The sequence below is a fragment of the Gorilla gorilla genome, chromosome 1 (genome assembly GCF_029281585.2).
Source record: "Gorilla gorilla gorilla isolate KB3781 chromosome 1, NHGRI_mGorGor1-v2.1_pri, whole genome shotgun sequence".
NCBI lineage: Eukaryota > Metazoa > Chordata > Mammalia > Primates > Hominidae > Gorilla > Gorilla gorilla.
The window spans coordinates 84,163,917-84,186,674 of NC_073224.2; the positions used below are offsets into that span (position 1 = coordinate 84,163,917).

Consider the following 22,758-nt stretch of genomic DNA (forward strand, 5'->3'; position numbering starts at 1 on the left):
ATTCTATTTACCTTCTGCTATGTAAAATTTAGTAATTTCTGTGGTTCCCTTGGGATGCAGATGGAGGTAGGGAAAAGTAAGAGCAGGTATGGGGTAGCTAAGTGGGCATGTCACACATGAACACACACACACACGACTAGCCAATTAATTCTATGTATGGATTAGAAAAATTTCCTACTTCAGATATAAGACTGCCTTGGTGACACCTTATTAGTGGCATTTCAATTTAAGAGATGTAAGAAAAGGTGGTGTTTCAGGAACTCTGGACACTTGTGCCTAGATGTTTGCAAAACGTTGGTAGAGAAGCCCTAAGGACAGACAATGGACACACAAAGGATAAAAAAAAGAGTAAATAGGTTTAAAAAGCCAGGCCTAGTGTCTTAATGAATTGGCACTGTCTCTGGCACTTAAAAGCAGAAATTATTACAACTAGAACTAGGATGCCGAGACCTGTTTAAAAGAGAGCAAACTGCAAATGTGCCCAATCATCCAGTTCAGTCCATCTCTGTCTTCACTTATCTAAACTCTTAAGTGATATCTGGTCAAATTCCACTAAAAGCTTTAAGGTCTATATACTATCATTTTTTTCCATGAGCCCTCTGGGAATCAAGCAGAAAAAGTGGCTAAAGTTAAGCAACCGAAAAAAGGTGAAAGTGAGTATAGATAATTCAAACTTGTTGCCAGCCTAATAAAAGTGTTTTGTCACTGGAAAGTACTTTTAAAATTAAAAACAAAAAATCAATTCATTAAGGCACTGATCAGCATTCAAGTAGCTTTCTTTCTCTCTCTCGCTAAAATTGTGCTTACCTCTATTACATCATGAGATAATTAAATCCTCTCCTGTAATCACAGGTCATACTCTATGCTGCTTAACTCACTGTGTGAAGCTGACTGTGCTAATTCATAATAAAGCTTACCTTTGGCTAAGCTCCTCCAGATAGCGACCACTGAGAGACATGTTAACTTCTAAGGCTTTAATACGATTATTAAGTCTCATAAATACTGACTCCTTTTGGTTTGATCCATGTACAAGATTTCCATTAGCATATCCTAGATCTGTAGAATTTTGCAATTCAGCATAAAAATCTGTAGCTGTCCTCTGTAACCCTCTCAAAAGGGCATCTTCTGGAGACTGTTCTTCTTCTTTTACTTCAGGTAATGAAGAAGAATCCACAACAGAAATCAAAGTTTGCTTTGCTGTGTCAGCTATATTCATTTTGGCTTCCCCATCTTCATTGTCGGGTACAGTGGCTGTATTTATTGGTGGCACTATTGTTTCAGACAGCTTTGTGAAAATTTGCATGGAGTTCACATCTTCTTTTATAATATTATCCATTAACTCATTAACTTTATTTGTTTCATAGGTAATAGATGGTTTCTCTATAGAACTAAAGCTCTCAGACTTTTGTTCTGCTTCATTATCGATCTCAACAGAACTCTCTTGGGGAATCACTTGTGATGGTATATGTCCTGCCTCATATTCAACAGACTCAGATACTTCTATTTTAGGCAAGGGATTGATTGCTGGGGTAATATCTAAAAGAAGAGACTGAGAAAGAGTTTGAGAATGGCTTGGTTCAAGTTCAACTGCATCTACAGTGTGATTCACCAAGTCATCCTGGTGCATACTACTACTTAAATCACCCAGAACAACAGTTTCAGCTTCCCTTTCTATATTCTTATTTTCCAATCCACTCAGAGGTTGCAATACTGAAACATCTACTGATTCCGCAGGAAGTAGTAAGGGTGGTTGAGCTGACACAAGATAATCTTTTCCTTTACTCAAAGCAGTTCGGCTGCGCTGCCGATAAAGAGCAACTCTAACTGAACACCATTTATATATGTATTCTGAAAAACTAGAAATACAACAAATTGTGGTCAGTTCACTGCAAAATATTTGTGTCTCTGACTCAAACCAGGGTGATGATTCATCTTCCTGTTCACCGCTGCCCAGAAGGGTCACTGTAGATGGACTTGCCTCCTCTTCCTCCTCTTGAACTAACTGTACAATGGGACTCTCTTTTGGAGTATCTGGTGTTGACGGCTCCATGTCATGTGTGTGTACTTCAGTGGTTACATACCTAGAAATACATATATCATAATTATAAATCACTTACTTAGAAGTCTAAAGTTGAAATATGTTAAAGAAAAATAAATGTATCCATACAGAAGATAAAAGGTTGGAAATATAGAAGAAATTTAAGTTGTTTTTGGATAAATCTTTCACCTACAAAACACTTTTATTATAAAAACAAATACTGCTCAGAAATGATAACAGAAATACTATTTATCAAGTGACTAGCCAGATGACTCAAACCACCATATTTACCATATCAAACTTGCTTTCTTTTAATCTGTTTAAGAATTGTTTCTAAGTGAATACTTCCATTCACTGAATGTAGTGTTCCTTTCCTCTCATAAATATTCACTGAATCTTTACAAGCTTCACTATCCCTTACACATCAGAAATTAAGCCAACTAAGAGCTAGCTTAATAAACTAGCTTAAATAAGGTCCAGAGCTAAAACTAGAATCTAGGATTCTTAATATTTATGAGTGCACTTTGTACTTGAATACCCTATTTTCAAAAGGCAGCTAGGTTGGTCTCAAACATAATTTTTCTAAGAATGATTTGAGGAACTCCAATGCAGCATTAAACACACACACACACACACGCACACACACACCTACACACATAGGATTATCTACTTTAAGGACAAGAAACATATCTCCCTTCCTAAAATAATTTTGCTATCATCTAGGCTAATCTTCTAAGCCAAATACCTAACCACTTTAATAACAATTCTGGCTTATGATATGCTAATAGTGCTGCTATTAAACTACTAGTGCCACTATTAATATTATATCCCATTTTGAGGCTGTGGAGTATGTATGTGGCATACAGGAGAGTTGGGGGATGAAGCTTATGGGGACAGTGTTATAAATTATAATGCTTGTGATTCCTTCCAAGATAAAGACAGTTAATTACTGGGTGTAGCCTTATACATAAAAAGTCCAATATGAAAAAATATGGTAATTTCAATACCAAAAATAATTATGCTCAAACACACATTTTCCCGTTCTGAAAAATTACTAAGCATGCCAGGAAATGTCTTCAAATAAAGACTAATGTCACAATAGCAAAGACAGAAGAAAGTAATAAAATAGTATCTATGAGGTAGACTTTCATTTTGGTAGTAAAACAGTAAATGGACCAAATTAAAACATAATTAGACTACACTTCGGTAAATAAAAAGATATTTATAGCCATATATATTTAGTCTCTAATAATATTTCTTACATATTCAGGTAATATATCGCTTTTCTACCAAATAATTTATGACAGTAAAAACAAGTAATGTCTGAAGAAGGGGAGAGAGAAAAATTATATTGAATTTGGTAAAAAATACTGAATATAGATGTTATATCCCATCATACACACTGTAATCAGAAATATACTTTAAAAGTTTTTTCTCAAATTCACATGGCAAAACCTACTAAAACCTAGGAAAAGAAAATAAGTTGGCTTTCCGTAACTTTAACAGTGACATCCTATCATGGATTCCTTCATTTTCACATATTTGCTTCAAAAGATTACTTCAAAAGCATTAAAAAGAATTTAAGACAAACATGAAGAAATACTGAATAAGAAATTATGCAAAAATATCTATTAAAAAACTAATATGGAAAAATAAAAACTGCTACGTTAGCCTGTGACTATAGCTTTCAACAAATATTCCTATCTACTTGTGCATATATGTGTATGAAAGTGTGTACATATATATATAAAAAACCAAATCAGTTTTATTTAGTTTTGAAAAATACGACATAGCGTGTTGTTAACTGAAGAAACCTAGTTACAAAATCAGGAACAGCAATCACAGCTTCGCATAATTAGAAACACCAAGAATGTCTCTATCCCCAATAGATTTCTTAGGTCCTTTTCGGAATCAATAACACATATGCTATATTTTCTAATTACCCAATAAATATCTCCAGTAACTTTCAGGATTAACACAGGATAATATAATTTTCTCACTATGCCTTTCAAAGCATCAAAATCTCATTTTTGAAATAGTATAGTTCTCAGGAATTGCAGTTCAAAGCATACCCACTGCAGGTCTCATTACATACTATCTTGAACTAAGTGGTTCATATTCAAATATCTTATACTCTTTAAGTAGAGTTGTTCTAAGATAAAGGACTTGCAAAGTTTTGTAGGGAGTGTGTCTAATGAAATACACATAAATTAAGTCTACAATAACTACCTGATTATCCAAATCATTATAAGCTTATTATTTATTATAGGTAAGAAGTAGAGGTACCAACAAAAGTAACCACCTCTGGCAGAAAAGACAAAAAAGGTAAAAGATATATTATATCTATTACCTATTTAGATACATCCCTGCCCAAAGTGTCCCCACTGCAACCTGGGGAAAGGCCTACATGATTCAGAGAAATGGAACAGTTAAGAGCTTGCTGTGTGGCAAACACATTATTCAAGAACCACTGCTCTAGGTATTTTGGTAGCTTTCTAGGGATACCACAGATCAATGCTTTTAAACTTGAACTTAATAAAAAAAGGGGGGGGCCTTTAAAATTTGTCCTCAAGCCTATACCTGCAGAGTAAGGTCAATCATTTGCAGTATGGAAAAGAGTCACTGTTGTGAATAATGAAAGTAATATATAATACCCCCCCCAAAAAAAGTTTGATCTGAATTATATTCCCAGTATGCATATACACTAATGGGAAGAAGCAACTCAAAGATTTTCTAAGTGGCCACAGAATGTCTATCCTATGATTCAGAGCTTTCTACAGGTAATCATTTCACACACAAATCACAAGTTCCTTTTTTTATACTAATATACTTATCTCTCCATTGTAACAAAATTCTATTTAATATCACATTATAACTTACTCAGGAGATGGAACAGGAGTTGAAACAGGAGTTGATTCAGGCATTTTAGGTGCAGCTGTGGCAGTGGCATTCTCAGATATACTTTTATTTCCTATTTTAAGAAAGATGCCCAATGTTGAGTTCAATTTTAAAAGCTGTACCATGAAAATATTTTACTAAAACAAATTTCTTGGAAGAGAAGAAAAAAGCCAAATAGGTTTGCTACTGCAGACTTTTTCTTAAAAAATCAAAGTTCTTTTAGGAAGAAATGATCATATAAGATCACAAGTAATATATATCGTTTCTCAATTTCTCAGATAATTAAATCAAGTCAGGTGACTATGAATGTTGTGTAACCTTACGGGATTAATATGCCTTCTAGATACTGAAAGAGTTGTTAAATGAGAGGAAATAAATGAGTCATTTTAAGTGTTCACTTGGATCTAAGCATTTTTTAAAAAAACAGAAAGGCAAGACTGTTTCTTCTTGCCAAAAATATTGTTATCTGCCATTCTCTAAGGAAAAGATGGCTTTCTAAATCAAGTAACTATTTAACACATAAAAGAATAACATACTTGAAGTACCATTAGGACATCAAAATCTCGGTAAAGAGATAAGGAATAAAATCATTGCTATTAATATTAGAGCTAGGAGAAGTCAAAAGGCAAATTCATAAGTTTTATATAGACAGTATTCTTTTATAAAACAGAACTTGTGAAATTCAAATAAACAATGAATAATAAAGATTGGTAAGTTCCTCTGAATTATTTCTATATTTCTAAATGTAAACAATCAAATTTTCTTAACTCATTACTTGATTTTCCTAAATATAAGGATCCCTGGAGTACCAGCTATTTAAAAGACCCATAAAATGATTAGGTACCTTCTGTCAGGTCTTCAGTTTTTGCTCCCAGAATATTAGCAGCAATATTCACCATATTTAGAATGGCATCTAAAACAAAATTCAATCAGAAAAAGTACCAAATACCTAAATATTCTAATATAAATTAATATCAGATAGTCAAAAAATCATTTAGAATGATCTTTTGCATTTTTTGACTGGTTACTTTTGTATTCACCTCACAACTAAAGTCCAATATAGGACACAAATAAATTTTAGCCAAAAGTGTAAAGCATGTATCTAAATTTTTATGTTCAAAAGGAATTTTATATTTAAATATACTTTTCTTTTTGGAGATGGAGTCTTGCTCTGTTGCCCAGGCTGGAGTGCAGTGGTGCAATCTCGGCTCACTGCAACAACCTCTGCCTCCCAGGTTCAAGCAATTCCCCTGCCTCAGCCTCCCAAGTAGCTGGGACTACAGGCACATGCCGCCACGTCCAGCTAATTTTTTGTATTTTAGTAGAGACAGGGTTTCACTGTGTTGCCCAGGCTGCTCTCAAACTCCTGAGCTCAGGAAATCTGCCCACCTCAGCCTCTCAAAGTGCTAGGATTACAGCCGTTAGCCACTGCGCCTGGCCTTAAATATACTTTTCTTGTAAAACTTCCCTAGACACTTTACCAAAACACTGTCTTCAGCATACTATAAATTCAAGTATAACTCAACATACAGTCTGTACTGGGACAGGAAAAAAATGTGATGACCAAAATTCTTATTTTACAGAAAAACCTATTTTTCTTTACAAATTATCTACAGTTTAAAATTTAAAAAAAGTGTAAAAAAGCAAATGCTTTTCCTACATTATGTGATCACAGGTAAAAACAAAACAGAGATTATCCAAAAAAAAGCAGGAAACATTTTCAATGATTAGCCTATCATATCTATGGTAATATGGTTAAATTCTAAATTGATATTGCATAGAATCAAATCTCTTTGATGACTTTAAAAAAAACTCATTGACCAAAACAGCAATCTCTTTAAATCATAAAGCATACAAATTCTTTAGTTAATTGGTTGGGGACAGGTATGGGGCAGATTAATGAAAAGTCAAGGTCATAAAACAAAGTGTTGTAAAAAGCAATTTGCATACCTGCTAACCCTACTTCTCTTTTGAAGGAGGATATTTACATGAAAAAAGTGGTACAAACCTCAATATCTACATAGATATATTTATACATGAGCATAACAAAATATCAGAACTCCATAAAAAATGGTACTGGGAATAGAAGACCTTCCTTCCAGTAATGTGATGTAATTTCAAGTGAAATTAACTTTCATTCCCAGTCTAACCTTTGAAATTCCACTAGAAGTTAATTCTTTGGTATCAGATACTCCTACTATTAAAATACTAAGATCTGGCAGGGGCTACATATTAATCATCATACATTATTTCTGTCTTAATCTCCCTTCCTAAAGCGATCCACAGAGTATTCATCATATTTTCAATGAAAACCAGAGATGTGAAAAGTAGAAAAGGATCTAAGAGAGAAAAATCTACTACATCAGGAAGGTTGCAAGTAAACCAAAGAGTGCTGCCTGGAGCTCATTCTGTAAATATATGCTTCAGGATGGGAGAAATAGTAGCAGATTTCAAACTGCTTTAAAGTGATAGCTAGGAATCAGCCATAATGTTGATCTTCATGAAATTATGAGTGTATACGCTGAAAGTCAACAAAGCAGTGGTACTTTGTTTCTAATCATTACTGTAACACACAAAGGCTCAATATTTGCCATTTTAAAATGTTTAAATAACATTTTTAATATTGCCCTTTGACCTGGCAAACTGATAAACAGAAGTGGCCTTAATTCTTACTTAAGCTAAAGAGATGCTGGAGTATGAGATAACAAAAATGGAAACTCCGTATTCCCTCATAAACCAAGATGAAGTCTGGAATGGAAACTGTTATTTCCTCATACACCCTTTATAATGCCAACCAATACTGCAATATTATTTATGATGCCCCACCTACACTGCCACCTATAGTCAAAATTGACTGCTTCACAAAACCCAAATTGTGCAATCAACAGTTTATATACTTTGTTTCAAAGTGAGATCTTATATGAGATTTCGAATTTTTTGACATTCATTATTAAATAATTCAAGAAGATAATGTGTTAATCTGTGTAAAGAAAGTAGCTTTACAGTATTATTTCTGAACCTAAATTTTAACACCAGTACCTACAATAAAGATCCTTCTATTCACCCTTTTAAAATATTATTTATTATCATCATTTCAGGAAACATGGTAACAAAAGCAAAATTTAGCAAATTTCTTCTCAGCCCATTTAACCTAAAATAATTTTCCCATGTTTACAGAACATTGCCTAATGTATCTTTTTTGTCTTTTGAGAGAAAGCAGAATTGTGAATATTCTATTCTATTTTCAATTTGTATCTAAACACATGATAGTTTGTATACACCATGATTATCTGGCCATTAAAAAACTTTCAGAATAGACTAAAATAACATCTTTGAATATAATTGCCAAACTAGAGATAAAAATCCCTAATTTCTCCTGGATTAGTCAACTTTTAAATTTTTGAATTGGGCAACTTATTCATCCCGCCTCATTCCTTTAGGAATAAAATGCTCCTAATATTTGGTCCTAAAGACCAAATATCTCCATATTATTTACTCAGTCTTCAGTGCTCCAATGTCTCTTTTTGATAAAGAAAACAAACATTTTTCCAGGCTGCTGAAGTTGAAGAGTTTATATAATACAACAGAAGATAAACCAACAAAAAAAAGACTTCCTCCTATGTGTACTATCTCTGAAGCATGCCCACATTTTCTACGAAAATGGTCCTTCTAGGATCTACTTTTTTTCCACAAAAAATACTTGAGAAGTAAAAACTACATTTTCTCTTCAACATGCACATGCACCTACCTCCCTTTAGCAGATATGGTGATTTTAACAAAAACAAAAACCACATATTTAGGAGCAAAGGCAGACCTGCGCCAATATCAAAGTAGGCAGAGGTCTGGCAAATTCACATGACAAAGAACAAGAAAATCAGAGTGATATGGAGAAATCTTGTTGATGTAAAAGATTTAAATGTTTTAGTTCAAGAATGTAAACAAAAGAATCAGGAAGCCATACACACAAAGCCAAGAATGCTGCTCTAAGATAACAGCTTCTCCCTTTTTAGTAGTTAAGTAAATTATATAATATCAAGAATGTTTAAATATGCAGTGTGGATGCTTTTTGACATCCAACTCTCAACACAGGCAAAGTATTCTGGTGACATATTTCCTATAACTAGTAACTACTTGAGAGCAAAAAGAAAAAGGAGTTTCTATTAAAATTAAAGACAATTCTAGCTTGTGGATACTATGTACACATTAAAAACAAGAAAAAAAACTAGTTTCAAAATGGGCCAATTTCAAGCTAATTTAGAAAGCAGTGATGATTATAGTCAAACTCAAGACATTCTTGTGCCAAAGACCAGTTCTTTGAATCAGAACTACTGAAGTTCTGATTCCACTTTATTATTTACTTCTTCAAGTTATACCACCTTGGAGGCTATAGCTAATTCAGTCCCAAACATCAGAGAAGAGTAGAAGGACACAGATACAGAAGGCAGCAGTGTTAGGCCAAGTCTATAAAGTTTTATGACAATAAAGTCTTATCACTCAGCTCTTACTGCCTCTCTTGTTCTAAAACTTCAGGAGGTGGAGATCATTTTAAATCTCATTTTAGAGACTCAGCTGACATCCTCCCACCCATCTTATCTCACTGTATAAATTCTTTCAATACCTAGAACACTGGAAGATAACCTTGCCCTCCCAGAGATCTGTAAAAGGAAAATTAAGTGATATACCTTCAAGGAGAAAGATCCAAACAGAAGTATCTAAACAAGATTCTATGTCTAATTAATTGATATACTGATCAGAGACATGAATACAAACAGGGAAATGTCTTCCCCTGATATATGATTAGGTTTTTGTTTTGTTTTGTTTTGTTTTGTTTTTGAGACAGAGTCTCACTCTGTCCCCCAGGCTGGAGTGCAGTGGTGCGATCTCAACTCATAGCAACCTCCGCCTCCTGGGTTCAAGCGATTCTCCTGCGTCAGCCTCCGGAGTAGCTGGGATTATAGGCGCACGCCACCATGCTTGGCTAATTTTTGTATTTTTAGTAGAGATGGGGTTTCACCATGTTGGCCTGGCTGGTCTCAAACTCCTGACCTCAGGTCATCCGCCTATCTAGGCCTCCCAAAGTACTGGGATTACAAGCATGAGCCGCTGTGCCTGGCCTATGGTTAGGTTTTAATGGCATCTAGAAGTTAACCACATAGGAAGATATAGCAAGAAAATCCAGAATGTCAACACACTTTTCCTTTATCTGAAACTACAATAAGACATAATTTCCTTAAGGTGTCCTCTTTTTTCCAGTACCTACCAGAAGCTAGAGATCTTTTAGTCTGGGGCTATTTTCTGACCCCATAAAATAATAATGCTTCCTCAGAGCTAATTCAACATTACTGAGCTACATAAATGGCAGAATAATGACTACTATGTAACATATAAAATGCAAATTAAGGGAAACAAAAACATTAATATCCGGACAGATAAGACATTTCTTTCACTCCTAAAAAATACATCACACAGCAGTGAATAAGACTTATTTTTATATCAATAACTAGATAGCTAGGAATCCTATTTAAAAGTAATCACTAATATCTAGAAAGTCAGAAGCCTAGCAATAAAGTAAAACAAAATATACTGAACTGATACGTAATAAAGTTGAATATTACTTTGTAATCACAAAAGATTTTCCTTCTACAGGTATTTTTAACACTCTTTTTCCCATTCCCTAAAAAGTCCACTGAGGTCTATACTCTTCTATGGAGGGGGAAGAAGGCAAGGAAGGCAAGGAAGGCAGGAAGAGAAAGAAAAGAAAGGAAAGAAAGAAAGAAAAGGCTAGAAGGAGAGATGAAAGAGGTAATTTTAACTCTATATACTGTGGCTACACAAAATATCAACCTAAGTATTTAGACTACTGGTTGAATAGCTAAAAAACTTACAAAGTCAATGTTCACAGACATTGGTATTCAACAATTCAATTCACTAAGAGCAAAAAGTGACAAGCACACGCAACTAGTCTTCTATTTTACTGAGATTTGTTTTTATTAAATTTGATTAATAATTTTCAAATAAAAAGAAAACTACTTGTAGTTAATTTTACATTTTTCAGAAATAATCAAAAACATCACTGAAATATAACTACACAGAATCTAACCATGAAAAATAAAGTGTCAGTCAGGTAATGGTCTTTCCAGTAGTCTCCTTAGTGAGCCTACCACTAGGTTGGGATTCGACTTTGGAATAACAACAAACTAAAGCACCAGTATATCTTATTCATTGTTTCTTAGTTTACAAAGAGTATATTATTACTAGTATTCTTATTGGTATTCATTATCAGGATGGTAGGAGCACCCTTTATATTTTGTAACTAAATGGCAAACTAACCATATCCATAGATTAACTGTGGTATGACTGTTTTAATAATTCTTTCCCCAAGAAAATCCATAGCCCTTTCTTCACTATAAGGAATCTGTCCCAAAATGTCAGCGCCTAATTAGAGTAGAAGAAACACCTTTATTACGATTGCATTTGTCTCTCTCCTCTTTCTTTTCATATATTCTTATCGCATTTCTATAAAAATACTTTTCAAAAGACAGTATCTTTTATTTCAACTCAAAGTTCAACACTGGGAGAATTCTCCTCAACCATACCATGACAAAATGTCCATGTGTGTCAGAATGAAAAAGTAGTAGGATGAATAGAAAATCCTCAAAATACTCACTTGTAGCAGAACCAAGAAGATTTTTTGAGGATTTATCCTCTCCAGTATTATAATCCAGTGGATAATCTGTTAAAAAAGAAAATAAAAGTAATTATGCTGAGATCTAGCTCCAATGGTAACATATTTAAAAGCTCAAATTATGTCCTGTCAAAGTCAGCTGACATTTAAAACATTTTATGATAAATATGAATCATATATCTAAAACATGTTCACAAAAAGCATGTAAGATTAAGAAACCATTTAACAAACAAATATAAACCAAGGAAAATAACCGTAATGCTTACCAAAATTTTAACCACATTTATAAGACGTTTTTATTCAAGCTTTCAATATACTTTACCAACTCTTAGTCAATGTCTTCATTTCACTCTTGAGAAAATTTAGATTGTTCAAACAATAGTTTAACACATCTTAAAATAAGGACTTAAAGAGGAAATGGAGAGTGTCATAAAACTTTCCTCTAACTCTTTAGAGTCACAGGATTTCTCAATGGCTCATAGGAAGCCAAAATATGCTTGCTCTTAGGCTCATGGGAAATCACAGGCATTAAAGCTCATTTCTACTATTTCAGTATCTTGTGAGTTTAACAGATTTTTGGCCCTGGCATAGGGATATAATCATAATTTATACCATTAATGTTATAGAAGGGAGTTTCAGTTACAAATAAGTGATAGATAAGCTTGGAAAGCAATACAAATACAAAGCAATCATATTAGAAAACAGATTTAAGTAAAAGTTGATTAGAGTTAAAAACAACAAAACAAAAGCCTGAAGACAACAGTCATATTGATTTAAGTAATCTATACTCCCCCATTACTATTCGATTTTTAAAAAGTAAAAAAAATATACCTAACAGTCATCTGTTTGATGTCACTTACCATAGTCCTCATCAAATAGTTCCTGGCGTTCTGAGTGATACTGGGAATCAGCAATTTCTTCATATTCTTCCACCATGCTAGTGCCAAATACCCTATCAACAACAATTTCATTAAAGACTTCCAAAACAAAACACTCGTTAAGACTAATCTCTTCACAATAAATGACAAATATCAACTTTGGTCATATTTTGAGGGCCACTGGCTTTTGGACTCAAAAATAATGGCTGCTCCTTACATTTAATTCATCTACTGTTTCAATTAAAATGTAAAACTAATCTATTTAAGGCATTTAAATGGATGAGTTTTCATATCAGTCTAAAATGTTTCTGTGTATTATCATCATAGCAAAATAGCAAGCAAGTTAAAACAAATATACAAAATGAGGTTTTTTTTTAAAAGAGGATATTTTGACATTTTTCCAAAATGCATTCAAAAGAAAGGTTTCACAGTTTTTATTTCTATGGTATTAACTCACGTAACAGAAAATTATTTCTTCACTTTAAATATATCGAAAATTTTGTATATCAATTTTTTAAAAAGCTCAATAAATGTATTTTGTTCTGCATTACCTTATAAGGCTTAATGGACAAAAGTGCTCTGATCCAAAATGTGATAGCAACTCAACCTAAAGAATAAAAGCACATAAAATGGGAAGCCAGCAGAGAGCATGTAAGATTATCTAACAATATACTCAGTTTTTTCATTATAACATTTCTAAACATTTCTATAAAGTCCTTATTTTCCCCGAAATCAATACTTGTAAAGTTTTTGTAATGCATTAATATGCCATGCCCTGTTATTTAATAGTGCAAAAGAGAAGGTTGCTAACCTTTATGTACTTGATGAACATCTGAAGCAAGAGAAAGGAAAAGAAAAAGAAATCAGTTCCAAAGTCTAGACATCATGCAATAAGCATCTTTAAATATTTGTAAATTATGTTGTATAAAGTATAGAAAGTAATGTCATGTGATGGATAACACTGTAGTATTCTTAATTCCTTGCAGAAATAAAAGCAATGATTTCAATTTTTGCCATCACTACCTGAGAGTGTAATCTAAATGATTGCAATGAAATAAATTAACTTTAAGGTTATAAGTTAACTAATCTACAAGCCATTGCTGTTATTTTATATAGCTGTTAGAAAGCATTCTAAAAGCAATTAATAAACAGTATCTAGAAACAATCTTTTACTTTAAGTATTACAGACATGTATCAAGTATATATCATATATGAATTTATATATTGATATATATGCACATATACATATATATTCTACACATATACATATTGATAACAGTCCATTATGAAATGATATTTATACTTGTATATTATATACAACTTATTTCAGGGAAAGTATGAATTTTTGGTATGCTATGTTATTTCAAGTACAACTTACAGAAGTGGAAGATATATACCAATTGGCCTTTCGAATGTATGCTATTAAAAAGTAGTAGATTTTGGTGTAGTTATTTTAAGATAAGGAACATCCAGGTAAAAAACTTATATAACATTATTACTATAAAATGAAAATCAGAAAGTAATTTTTCTCTGCTTTTCATGAGCTGTAAGTAAATGTTTCGTGCTTTTAGACTCAATTCTACCAAAGAAGGTTTTTTATAAAACTAATATTTAAAATGCTGTATAATCTCCCACCATAAAAGGAACAAGGTGGAAAGTTTTATAAGGCATTTTTTATGTTTCCAATAAAATATCCTTCCAAAATTAAATACGATTTTATCACCTAGCAAACGATTTTTAATGTTTTTGCCTCTTCAGAGTGAAGAAAGTGTACTGTATAAAAAATTAAGTAATTGTTTCAGTACTCATTTTAGAAGGAATTGAAAACATTCCTTAATTTTTTTGAACTAATAATTTTGAATTATTAACTGAGAATATTAACTTTATTTTAAAAATAGAATTTAGCATTTTTATACTGAGATTAAGAATACTACAAGTTTACCTATTTATAGAAGTCAATTTAAAACATGCTTTAAAAAGAGATGGTAAAATCACAGAAGACAAAATTAGGTAGCTATAAGTTCTCACATTTAAAGAAGAAAGGATAGAAATTAGAACTGCTGCCATTCCAAAAATGTCATAATATTAATTCAATAGTACTTTAAGGTATGGCTATAATTTTAAAGAAAAAAAAGAGGAAAGGAAGGAGTAAGAATTTTCCCTATTTTGCCTAACCCAATTCAAAAGTGATAATTTTACTTGATTAGTTGGTAGAAGCAGCAGTGGAAATATAGAACACCAGTGTTTAAAACTCTATTTTATTTGCAATTGGTACTTGGACACAGAATATTTCATTTGGCTATACAAAGAAAAAGACAAAAGCTGTAACAATGCCAAATAAGTGGACGTTAAAGATGAAATGGTCTAAGAATCAGAGTCTAACAAGAAATTACACCTGCTTTAAAGACTTCAGTGACCAGCAATGATTTCAGTTTCAAAATAGAAAAATATACTATGAAGATGACATTTTGCATAAAGACTCAAAAAACTTAAATAGTTATAATTTGGAATTTTATCAGGGCCATAAATAACAAAAAACTGGCCTAGGCTTCCAGCAATGCAAAAGGGAATGTAGCAATATTTGATTCATGAAATAATATACCCAAGTAAGAATTATCTATTAAGTGGTATAGTGTAGTCTATTTCTTAACTTTTCTGATTTCTAAAAAGATGAGGTGTATAAAGTGTGAATAACACGTATATTTTCATTATAGAACATAGTCCTGTATGTGTAAACATTACCTTGACATATTTTGCATACATCTGTTCATCTAAAGGAAAACTCTGTACATTCCGCTCATCTCTACCATGAAAAGTACCCAGCTTAATCCACTTATTTGTTGGATATCTAAAAAATATAAGAAATATGTTCTTTTTTAAAAATTATAAACCACATATTGAAAGGTTCTATCATATTTTCAAAATATAATTTTTTTCCTTTCCAGGTGAACACGCTGACTTAACAGTTTAATACATAAATACATACATTTAATACATTTTCTTTTCCAACTGAACTGACGGGTTTCTCTTTACCAGGAAAGAATGCCTTGAAAAATCACACCATTAACAAAAAGTAGGACCAGTACCACTTCTTGGGGTTTGGGAGGAGGTTTTATAACAGAAAGTCACCAAGAGACTGTCTTGGAAGAAGGTGGCACAGCTCTTCACATACTGACATGTGTATAATAATGTAAAGTATAAATACAAGTACTGGTGGAAAGAGAATGGGAAGAAAAAACTTTTAAAACCACATCTGAGTTTGACATATCTGTTCCCCTTTAAAGGAGACTTTGGTATTTAATATAAAAGTCTAAAACTATTGTATCTGTTTACTGAAACATTATAAGAACTCCTCAAAATAATGAGCCCTCTCACCACGTTAAAAAAATACACTTATCAGAGCTGTGTATGTTCATGTATTTATGAAATGACTTAACATCTCTGTTGAACAAAAAATAATGTGTACACATTAAAAATGATACGTGTAAAAGACTAAAGAGTATTTCCAGGATGTAAAAGTACATATTTTTATAGAATTAATAAATAAGTGCATAGTAAAGACTGGAAGAAATATATTAAAATGCTAATAAGGGCTATCTCTGGTTGACAAAATGCAGTTCTATTCCAAATTCCTCACAACATATATTTATTTCTTTTATAATCACACATGTACAAAAAAAGTTTTAGAATATATTTTAATAAAAATATACCTCATAAAGCACCTACACATGTATGTTTTTAACAACTTTTAAAAGAAATGTTTAGAAACAAGACAGCATAATGACTGCAAGTGAGGACTTTGAAGTCAGAGTTGTAGTTCTGAATCTTGGTTCTCAAACTCACAAGTCATGTGACCTGGGCAAGGTACTTAATCTCCCCTGTTCTGTTTCCCCACATTATAAGAGAATAATATCATATGGTTATGTTTAAAGCATATGAGCTAATGAAGGTAAAAGGTAAGTGATTAACAAGAGCCTACAATACAGTCGTATTATCGTTATTACAAACTGACCTTTAAAAAATAAATGGACTGAAGTCAAAATGTGACCCACTTTTTTGTTTTTTTGTTTTTCTTTTTTTCAGAGATCCAACATAGACCCTATAGAAACAGCTTTAGAATTTACCTGTCACTGATAGAAACCAGAAAATCTTTAGGAGTAGAAGAAAATAATTCATAATTTGCAATATCAAGCTGTTTTACTTGAATTGGTTCACAAAGTTCAATAACAAACCTTCAAAAAGAACAAAAGACAATTACTTAAACCAATCAAAATAACAGTTCATCTTAAATATGACATTAACAGTTTCCATAAATTAGACTACCATTAGGAGTTATTCATTAAAATGTTAAGAGGAGGGTATGTAGCCTTAGTTGTCTATAAGAAGCATCTTTAAATACTTCCCAAAGGATACCATTAGTGGGGGGAAAAAAACCTGTAAATAAAACAATATTGATTTTGCTCCATCATTATTTTTTTAAAAATTCCTTTTTTAAATAACACTCATTCTTGGAGAAGGGATGACTTTCTTAAGAACAGACAGTGATAGTGTAAAATGACTAGTCTAGAGGATAGTTTGGCATATACATTGTCTTAAAAAGTTATCATAGTCTTCGATTTAGTTCTTAGAAATTTATCTTAAGGATTCAAGGCTTCAGATGTCCACCTTTGTATATATATTTTGCTGTATCGAAGTACACACAGTCTATAAGGGCAGGGGGGGAAATCAAGTTAAATATTTAGCAAAGAGAATTAACAAATTATGGTTTATCCAGACAATGAAATACTAAGCAGCCATGAAAACTGGTACCAAAAACTATCATTTCATTTACATAAAAAATCTAGAGACTGTAAACTAATTTATAGTAACAGAAAGCAGATCTGTAATTGCTGTGGGGGAAGAGAGTTTGAAAGAAATTACAAAGAGGTATGATGAAACTTTTGGGAATGATGGATATGTTTGTTATCTTTATTGTGGTGATGGCTTCAGATACATAAATGTCAAAACTTACCAAATTATACACTTTGACATGTAGTTTATTATACGTGCAATTTATTGTATGTCAACTATACCCCAATAAAGCTGTTTTTTTTTTAAATGATGCTAACATTTACATTTATTAACATGGAAAGATGCCAAAAATATTGCTGCTTAGGAAAAAATTAAAAGCATGGTTCCATGTGCATAATATAAAACTGCATATAGCATGGCATTGGGGGAAAATAAATACCCATGACATCTAACACTCTGGGTATACACAGCACTGGATGGCCTACTTATAGATAAACAAATGCTCCAGGCTTATGTTCCACCCCTACTCTCATTGTATCTTTCTTCTTGTAATATCTAACAGTCACCCAGAAGAAACATACTCCTTTTTAGCACTGCCCCCTTATTCTTACAGTTCCTGAATACCTCTGCCTCATTCATCTGCCACTTCCTATTAATCCTTCAAGATTCAGCTCAGGAATTACCTCTTCCAGGAAGCCTTCTCTCATCTCCTCTTGCAGTTACGCATCATCACTCTTTCAATAACACCCTTTCAACAGTACTTTTTATAACATTTCATAATTGTTTAACCAGATCTGCCATTTTTTGCTTTTTGTGACCTCCTCAAAAGGAAAGGAAGGCATTTTGTCCTCAGTTTTGCATAGTGTCAGCACTAATCAATCATAAAAGCTTATTAATTATATGTCAATGTAACCCTAATGTAAAAGCTTAACATAATATGCATATATATGTAGAATGTACTTTTTAAAATTGTGTATAACTCACCAAATTTTAGTGCTGCAAGGATTCAACATATAAAGATCCATATTTTCTATAAGAATAGCAGATGTGCTCTATTTTAAAAAGAGGAAAGGAAACAAATTACTTAAGGAATAATGAAGAAAGTATTTATTTTAACTTTAAAGTTTTCTGGAACTTCTGTATTTTTAGATCTTAAGTACACCTAAGACTTTAAAACACTCACTTGGGAAAAAAGCATAAAAGTGACTAAAATTCACCATTCACGGCAACAGCATTAAATTAGTGTTACAATGATACATTTAAAATTCAATGCCTGTTACTTTAAAGAAAAAAATAATATTTGTTATTTCCTTTTTAAAATTTCATACGGGTTTTAAAAGTTAAAAAATGCAGGGCAAAATACATCAGCCAATATAAGTAAGAATTCATACAAGATAATGTTTTGAAAAGCATATTCTGCTTTTATTAGTGAATAAGGAAAATATCTCACATTAAAATATAGTTCCCAGTAAACAAATAACCTGTATTTTAAAAAGTCGTTAATTTCCTATATATACAAAATTTTATATTTAAGCACCTACCTTGGCTTCTGGATTAGCTGCTAGAATTTTGGCACCACATTCTACTGAGGCATAATTATTTCGATTTTTCTGGACCTTTTTGGTGGCATGTGAACCTCCATTAGAAGATGCATGCATTGACTGACCTGCAGACAAACCGTTACTATAAATATTTATATATATATTTGATGATTATGACTGAAAATACCTCTAGCAACACTGATCTCAAAAGCAATAAGCTGTCTTCTAGAAAAGAATAGATTTCAACACTTGAGACAATATTTTAAAAATTCATAAAAAAATCAAAGTGCTCCACCTCAATAGCTTAAAATATCCCCCCAAAACAAATTAACTACAAAATTCTACATTACTTATGTCTAAGCAATATAACTCACAAAATGAAGCTTGTCCATGAGAATCAAAGCTTTCTGTATTTATATCTATTATAAACATCTATTAAGGATGTATTTCTTACATTATTTTATTGTTTTTTTTTTAAGCTCTGGGGTACACGTGCAAGATGTGCAGGTTTGTTACATAGGTAAACATGTGCCATGGTGGTGTGCTGCACCTAATAACCCATCACACAGGGAATAAATTAACTATAATTTTAGTCACCCTCCTCTGCCTCATAACATAAGCAAGCTTTTCTTTAGGTATGTTCTTGAAACATCATATGTAAAACGCCTTTTGGTAAGTTAAAGAATATTTTAAACCCAAGAATTTTATGCAAGTTCTTTTTGAGTTCCATATGAATTTTAAAATAGTTTCCATGCCTCAATTTTCCTCGTATTGTGATGAAAATCACTGCTATGCCTTATTTTATGCTCACTTAATAATTTACAAGAATGGATTTTAATTAAAACTAAAACTGTATGTAATTATATACAGGTACATGATGGATGGATGGATCAACAGCAACTTGGTTAAGTTTCACCTTTAAAAAGTTTTCAAAAGTAAATTTTATTTTGTTTTACCAATCAAAAAAAGAAAGCATATCAAACTACACCATATACTTAAAAAAAAAATTTAAAGAACTCAAATACTTCCTTACTTTTTTCTTTTTCTACTTCCATAACTTTCTTCTTCCATTCATCAAATGTTGGTATATCTTCTGGATCTTTGGGACTTGCTACTGATGTAGGGTCAATGTCTCCTGGTTTTGTATAATCAGAGCTCTGAAAAAAACACCAAAAAGTAAGAAGACTTCAACTTTCAAATAATACAAATAAATTTTAGAAATAAATACAAATGTTTCTGTCAAATTAAAGTTCCAATTTATAATGAATGATTATATTTTGAAAAAATAAAAAACGTAAAAAGAAAGGTTTTGGTTTACTTAAAAGTTGAATTTCTCTTGAGATAATTTAAACATTCTTTTTAGGATGTGTTCCTTCACTTGTTAAGTGATATAAGCATAGGTCGTTGAAAAAAATAATTATATAAAACTCTAAAGCAAACAATTACTCATATATAGCCTGTACAAATGAATAAACTGTATACTTGCCATGCATCCACCTTAAAATATAAGTTAATACATCCATTAAAGGAAGCTAGATAATTTTAGATGTTTTAATATTATTTCCACAATATCCTTAAAAAGAAACACTGTGTACACAAAAATTTTAAGGCAAATTAAAAATTCCAAATGTGAAAAAACAAAACTTTACATTTTAGAAGAAAATTTAAAAATCTTTATAAATCATGTTAATAAGATGCAGAATGCATAAATCATTTTTAAAAGCTGATACATTTGGTTAGGTTAACCATAAATGACATGGACGAATAAGTCACACACTGAGAGAAGTATCTGCAATACATTCAGTCAACAAAGAATTATTATCAAGTATAAAGAGTATCAGCAAATCAAATAAGGGGATGGGGTGGGTGGGAAGCAAAGAATAAAATAAATAAATTTGCAAAAAAGAAATACAATTTCAGTAATAATCATGGAATCCAAATGAAAGCCTGAGATATCATATAAATCAGTGGTCCACAACTTTTCTGAAACCAGGGACCAGTTTCATGGAAAACAATTCTCCCATGGATGGGGCAGGGAGATGGTTTTGGGACGAACTGTTCCACCTTAGATCATAAGGCATTAGATTCTCATAAGGAGTGCACAACCTAGATCCCTCACATGTGCAGTTCACAATAGGGTTCACACTCATATAAGATTCTAATGCCACCACTGATATGACAGGAGGCAGAATTCAGGCGATAATGCTTGCTTACCTGCTGCTCACCACCTGTCGTGCAGCCTGGTTCCTAACAGGCCATGGACTGGTGCTGGTCTGTGGCCTGGGGGTTGGGGCATGCTGACATAAATTATACAAATCTAATGGAGTTTAAAGTGTGATAGTCTGTGGCCAAGTGTGAAATATCTGTTGAGCCAAGAGAAATCTATGCTAAAAGGAGTTTAAAATTTAACAATATTAAGATGTGCATAATCCCTAAATACACCCCACGTATAAATCTAAGTGAAAACACTCATGTGTGTCCAAAAGATATGCATAAGAATGTTCATTAGAGCATTGCTTTTAATACCAAAAATAATAACCTAAATATCCATTAAATGAGGAATGGATGAACTGCAGTAGTCACTATAAACAGAGCAGTGGAAACAATGAACAAATCTCAAAACAATGTTGAATAAAATGTTACTTAAGAATGTCATTTATACTAAACTATGCCATATAATATATATTATTTATACTTATTTGAAAAGCTCTAAAACTAAACAAAAAAATACTAAATTCAAGACAGTGGTTATATCTGAAGACAAGAGAAGGAATACTGAGGAAGGGCATCCAATCTTGTGACTTTTTTTCCTCTTAAACTGAATAATGAATACAGACATTTATTCCATTATTGAATCATTTCTGTATTCCTAAAACAAAGTTTTGATGTGTTCACTAACACTATATTGAGAAGTGTACAAAATCTATTAGATAGGAAACTCTGGTAAACAATATAAGTCTCATTTAGTTTATATTTGCTACATAAGAGCATGCTTTTGAGCACTAACATGAAATATCCATAACTTCTGGGACTATTTCTTCTTTTCTTCAAAGGAAGTAGAGCCATGTCCAAACCTCCCTTTAGGAAGACAGCAATTTGGTCCCCATCCAACTTCCACCTTAGAGTGCTTTACAGAACAAGTTGATTTACTAAATGAAGTGTATGGCTATTTAAAACAATACATGGCAGAAAAAGATAAGAGAGCTAGTATTACCACTAATTTAATTTTTTCAATTAGATAATAAAAATCTAGTTTGAATATAAGGAAGGAGACAGGACTCAATTGACTCCGGAGGCAGGGCTCTGACACCGAACCATATAGATGACCACATAAAACAGGTCAGGAGCAGCTTCTGTAAGACATGCCCACCAGCGTGCCTTGTCAGTTTAGCACTGCCATGGCAACACCTGGAAGTTACCACCCCTTTCCATGACAAGGATCCAGCAACCTGGAAGTTACCACCATTTCCCTAGAAATTTCTGCGTAAACCACCCCTTAATTTGCATATAATTAAAAGTGGGTATGACTGCAGAACTGCCTCTGAGCTGCTACTCTAGGCACCCTGCCTGTGGGGTAGCCCTGTTCCTCAAAGAGCAGTACTTCTGCTGCTGCTGTATACAGTCACTTCAATAAAAGTTGCTGTTTAACACCACCAGCTTGCCCTTGAATTCTTTCCTAGGTGAAGCCAAGAACCCTCCTGGGCTAAGCCCCAATCTGGGGGCTTCCCTGTCCTGAATCATCTGGTGACCACGAAGGGATGAAGAAAGCAGAGATGGCAGTGACTGGAGGAGAGGCAAGATGATGCAACAGCAGAGATGGAGAGAAGGTGATTGGCAAGAGCCAATGAGAGATGGCAGTCAGAGAAACAGCAAGAAAACAGCAAGGGACAATGAAAAACAGCAGTTAACAAGACAGCAAGACATGGC

General features: G+C 32.6%; 1 protein-coding gene across 12 annotated transcripts in view; it reads right to left on the reverse strand.

Annotated features, from left to right (window-relative positions):
• The window catches only part of SUCO (SUN domain containing ossification factor), a 78,095-nt gene that overhangs the window by 20,963 nt on the left and 34,374 nt on the right, over window positions 1-22,758 (reverse strand). For 6 of the 12 annotated variants that reach the window (XR_008676863.2, XM_063710820.1, XM_055377829.2 and 3 more), the window contains 12 exons: window positions 19,865-19,988; window positions 18,832-18,956; window positions 18,275-18,342; window positions 16,624-16,731; window positions 15,242-15,347; window positions 13,311-13,331; window positions 13,051-13,106; window positions 12,482-12,573; window positions 11,604-11,669; window positions 5,781-5,849; window positions 4,919-5,009; window positions 918-2,081 (listed from right to left, as the gene is read on the reverse strand). Coding sequence is in view for 10 of the 12 variants with exons in the window: in XM_063710820.1 (XP_063566890.1) it covers window positions 918-2,081; window positions 4,919-5,009; window positions 5,781-5,849; window positions 11,604-11,669; window positions 12,482-12,573; window positions 13,051-13,106; window positions 13,311-13,331; window positions 15,242-15,347; window positions 16,624-16,731; window positions 18,275-18,342; window positions 18,832-18,956; window positions 19,865-19,988 (2,090 nt within the window). In the remaining 2 variants the exon portion in view is untranslated. Of the gene's footprint in view, window positions 1-917; window positions 2,082-4,918; window positions 5,010-5,780; window positions 5,850-11,603; window positions 11,670-12,481; window positions 12,574-13,050; window positions 13,107-13,310; window positions 13,332-15,241; window positions 15,348-16,623; window positions 16,732-18,274; window positions 18,343-18,831; window positions 18,957-19,864; window positions 19,989-22,758 lie in introns of those variants that run through there. The other 6 variants (XR_010135414.1, XM_063710821.1, XM_004027909.5 and 3 more) reach the window with 2 other exon arrangements.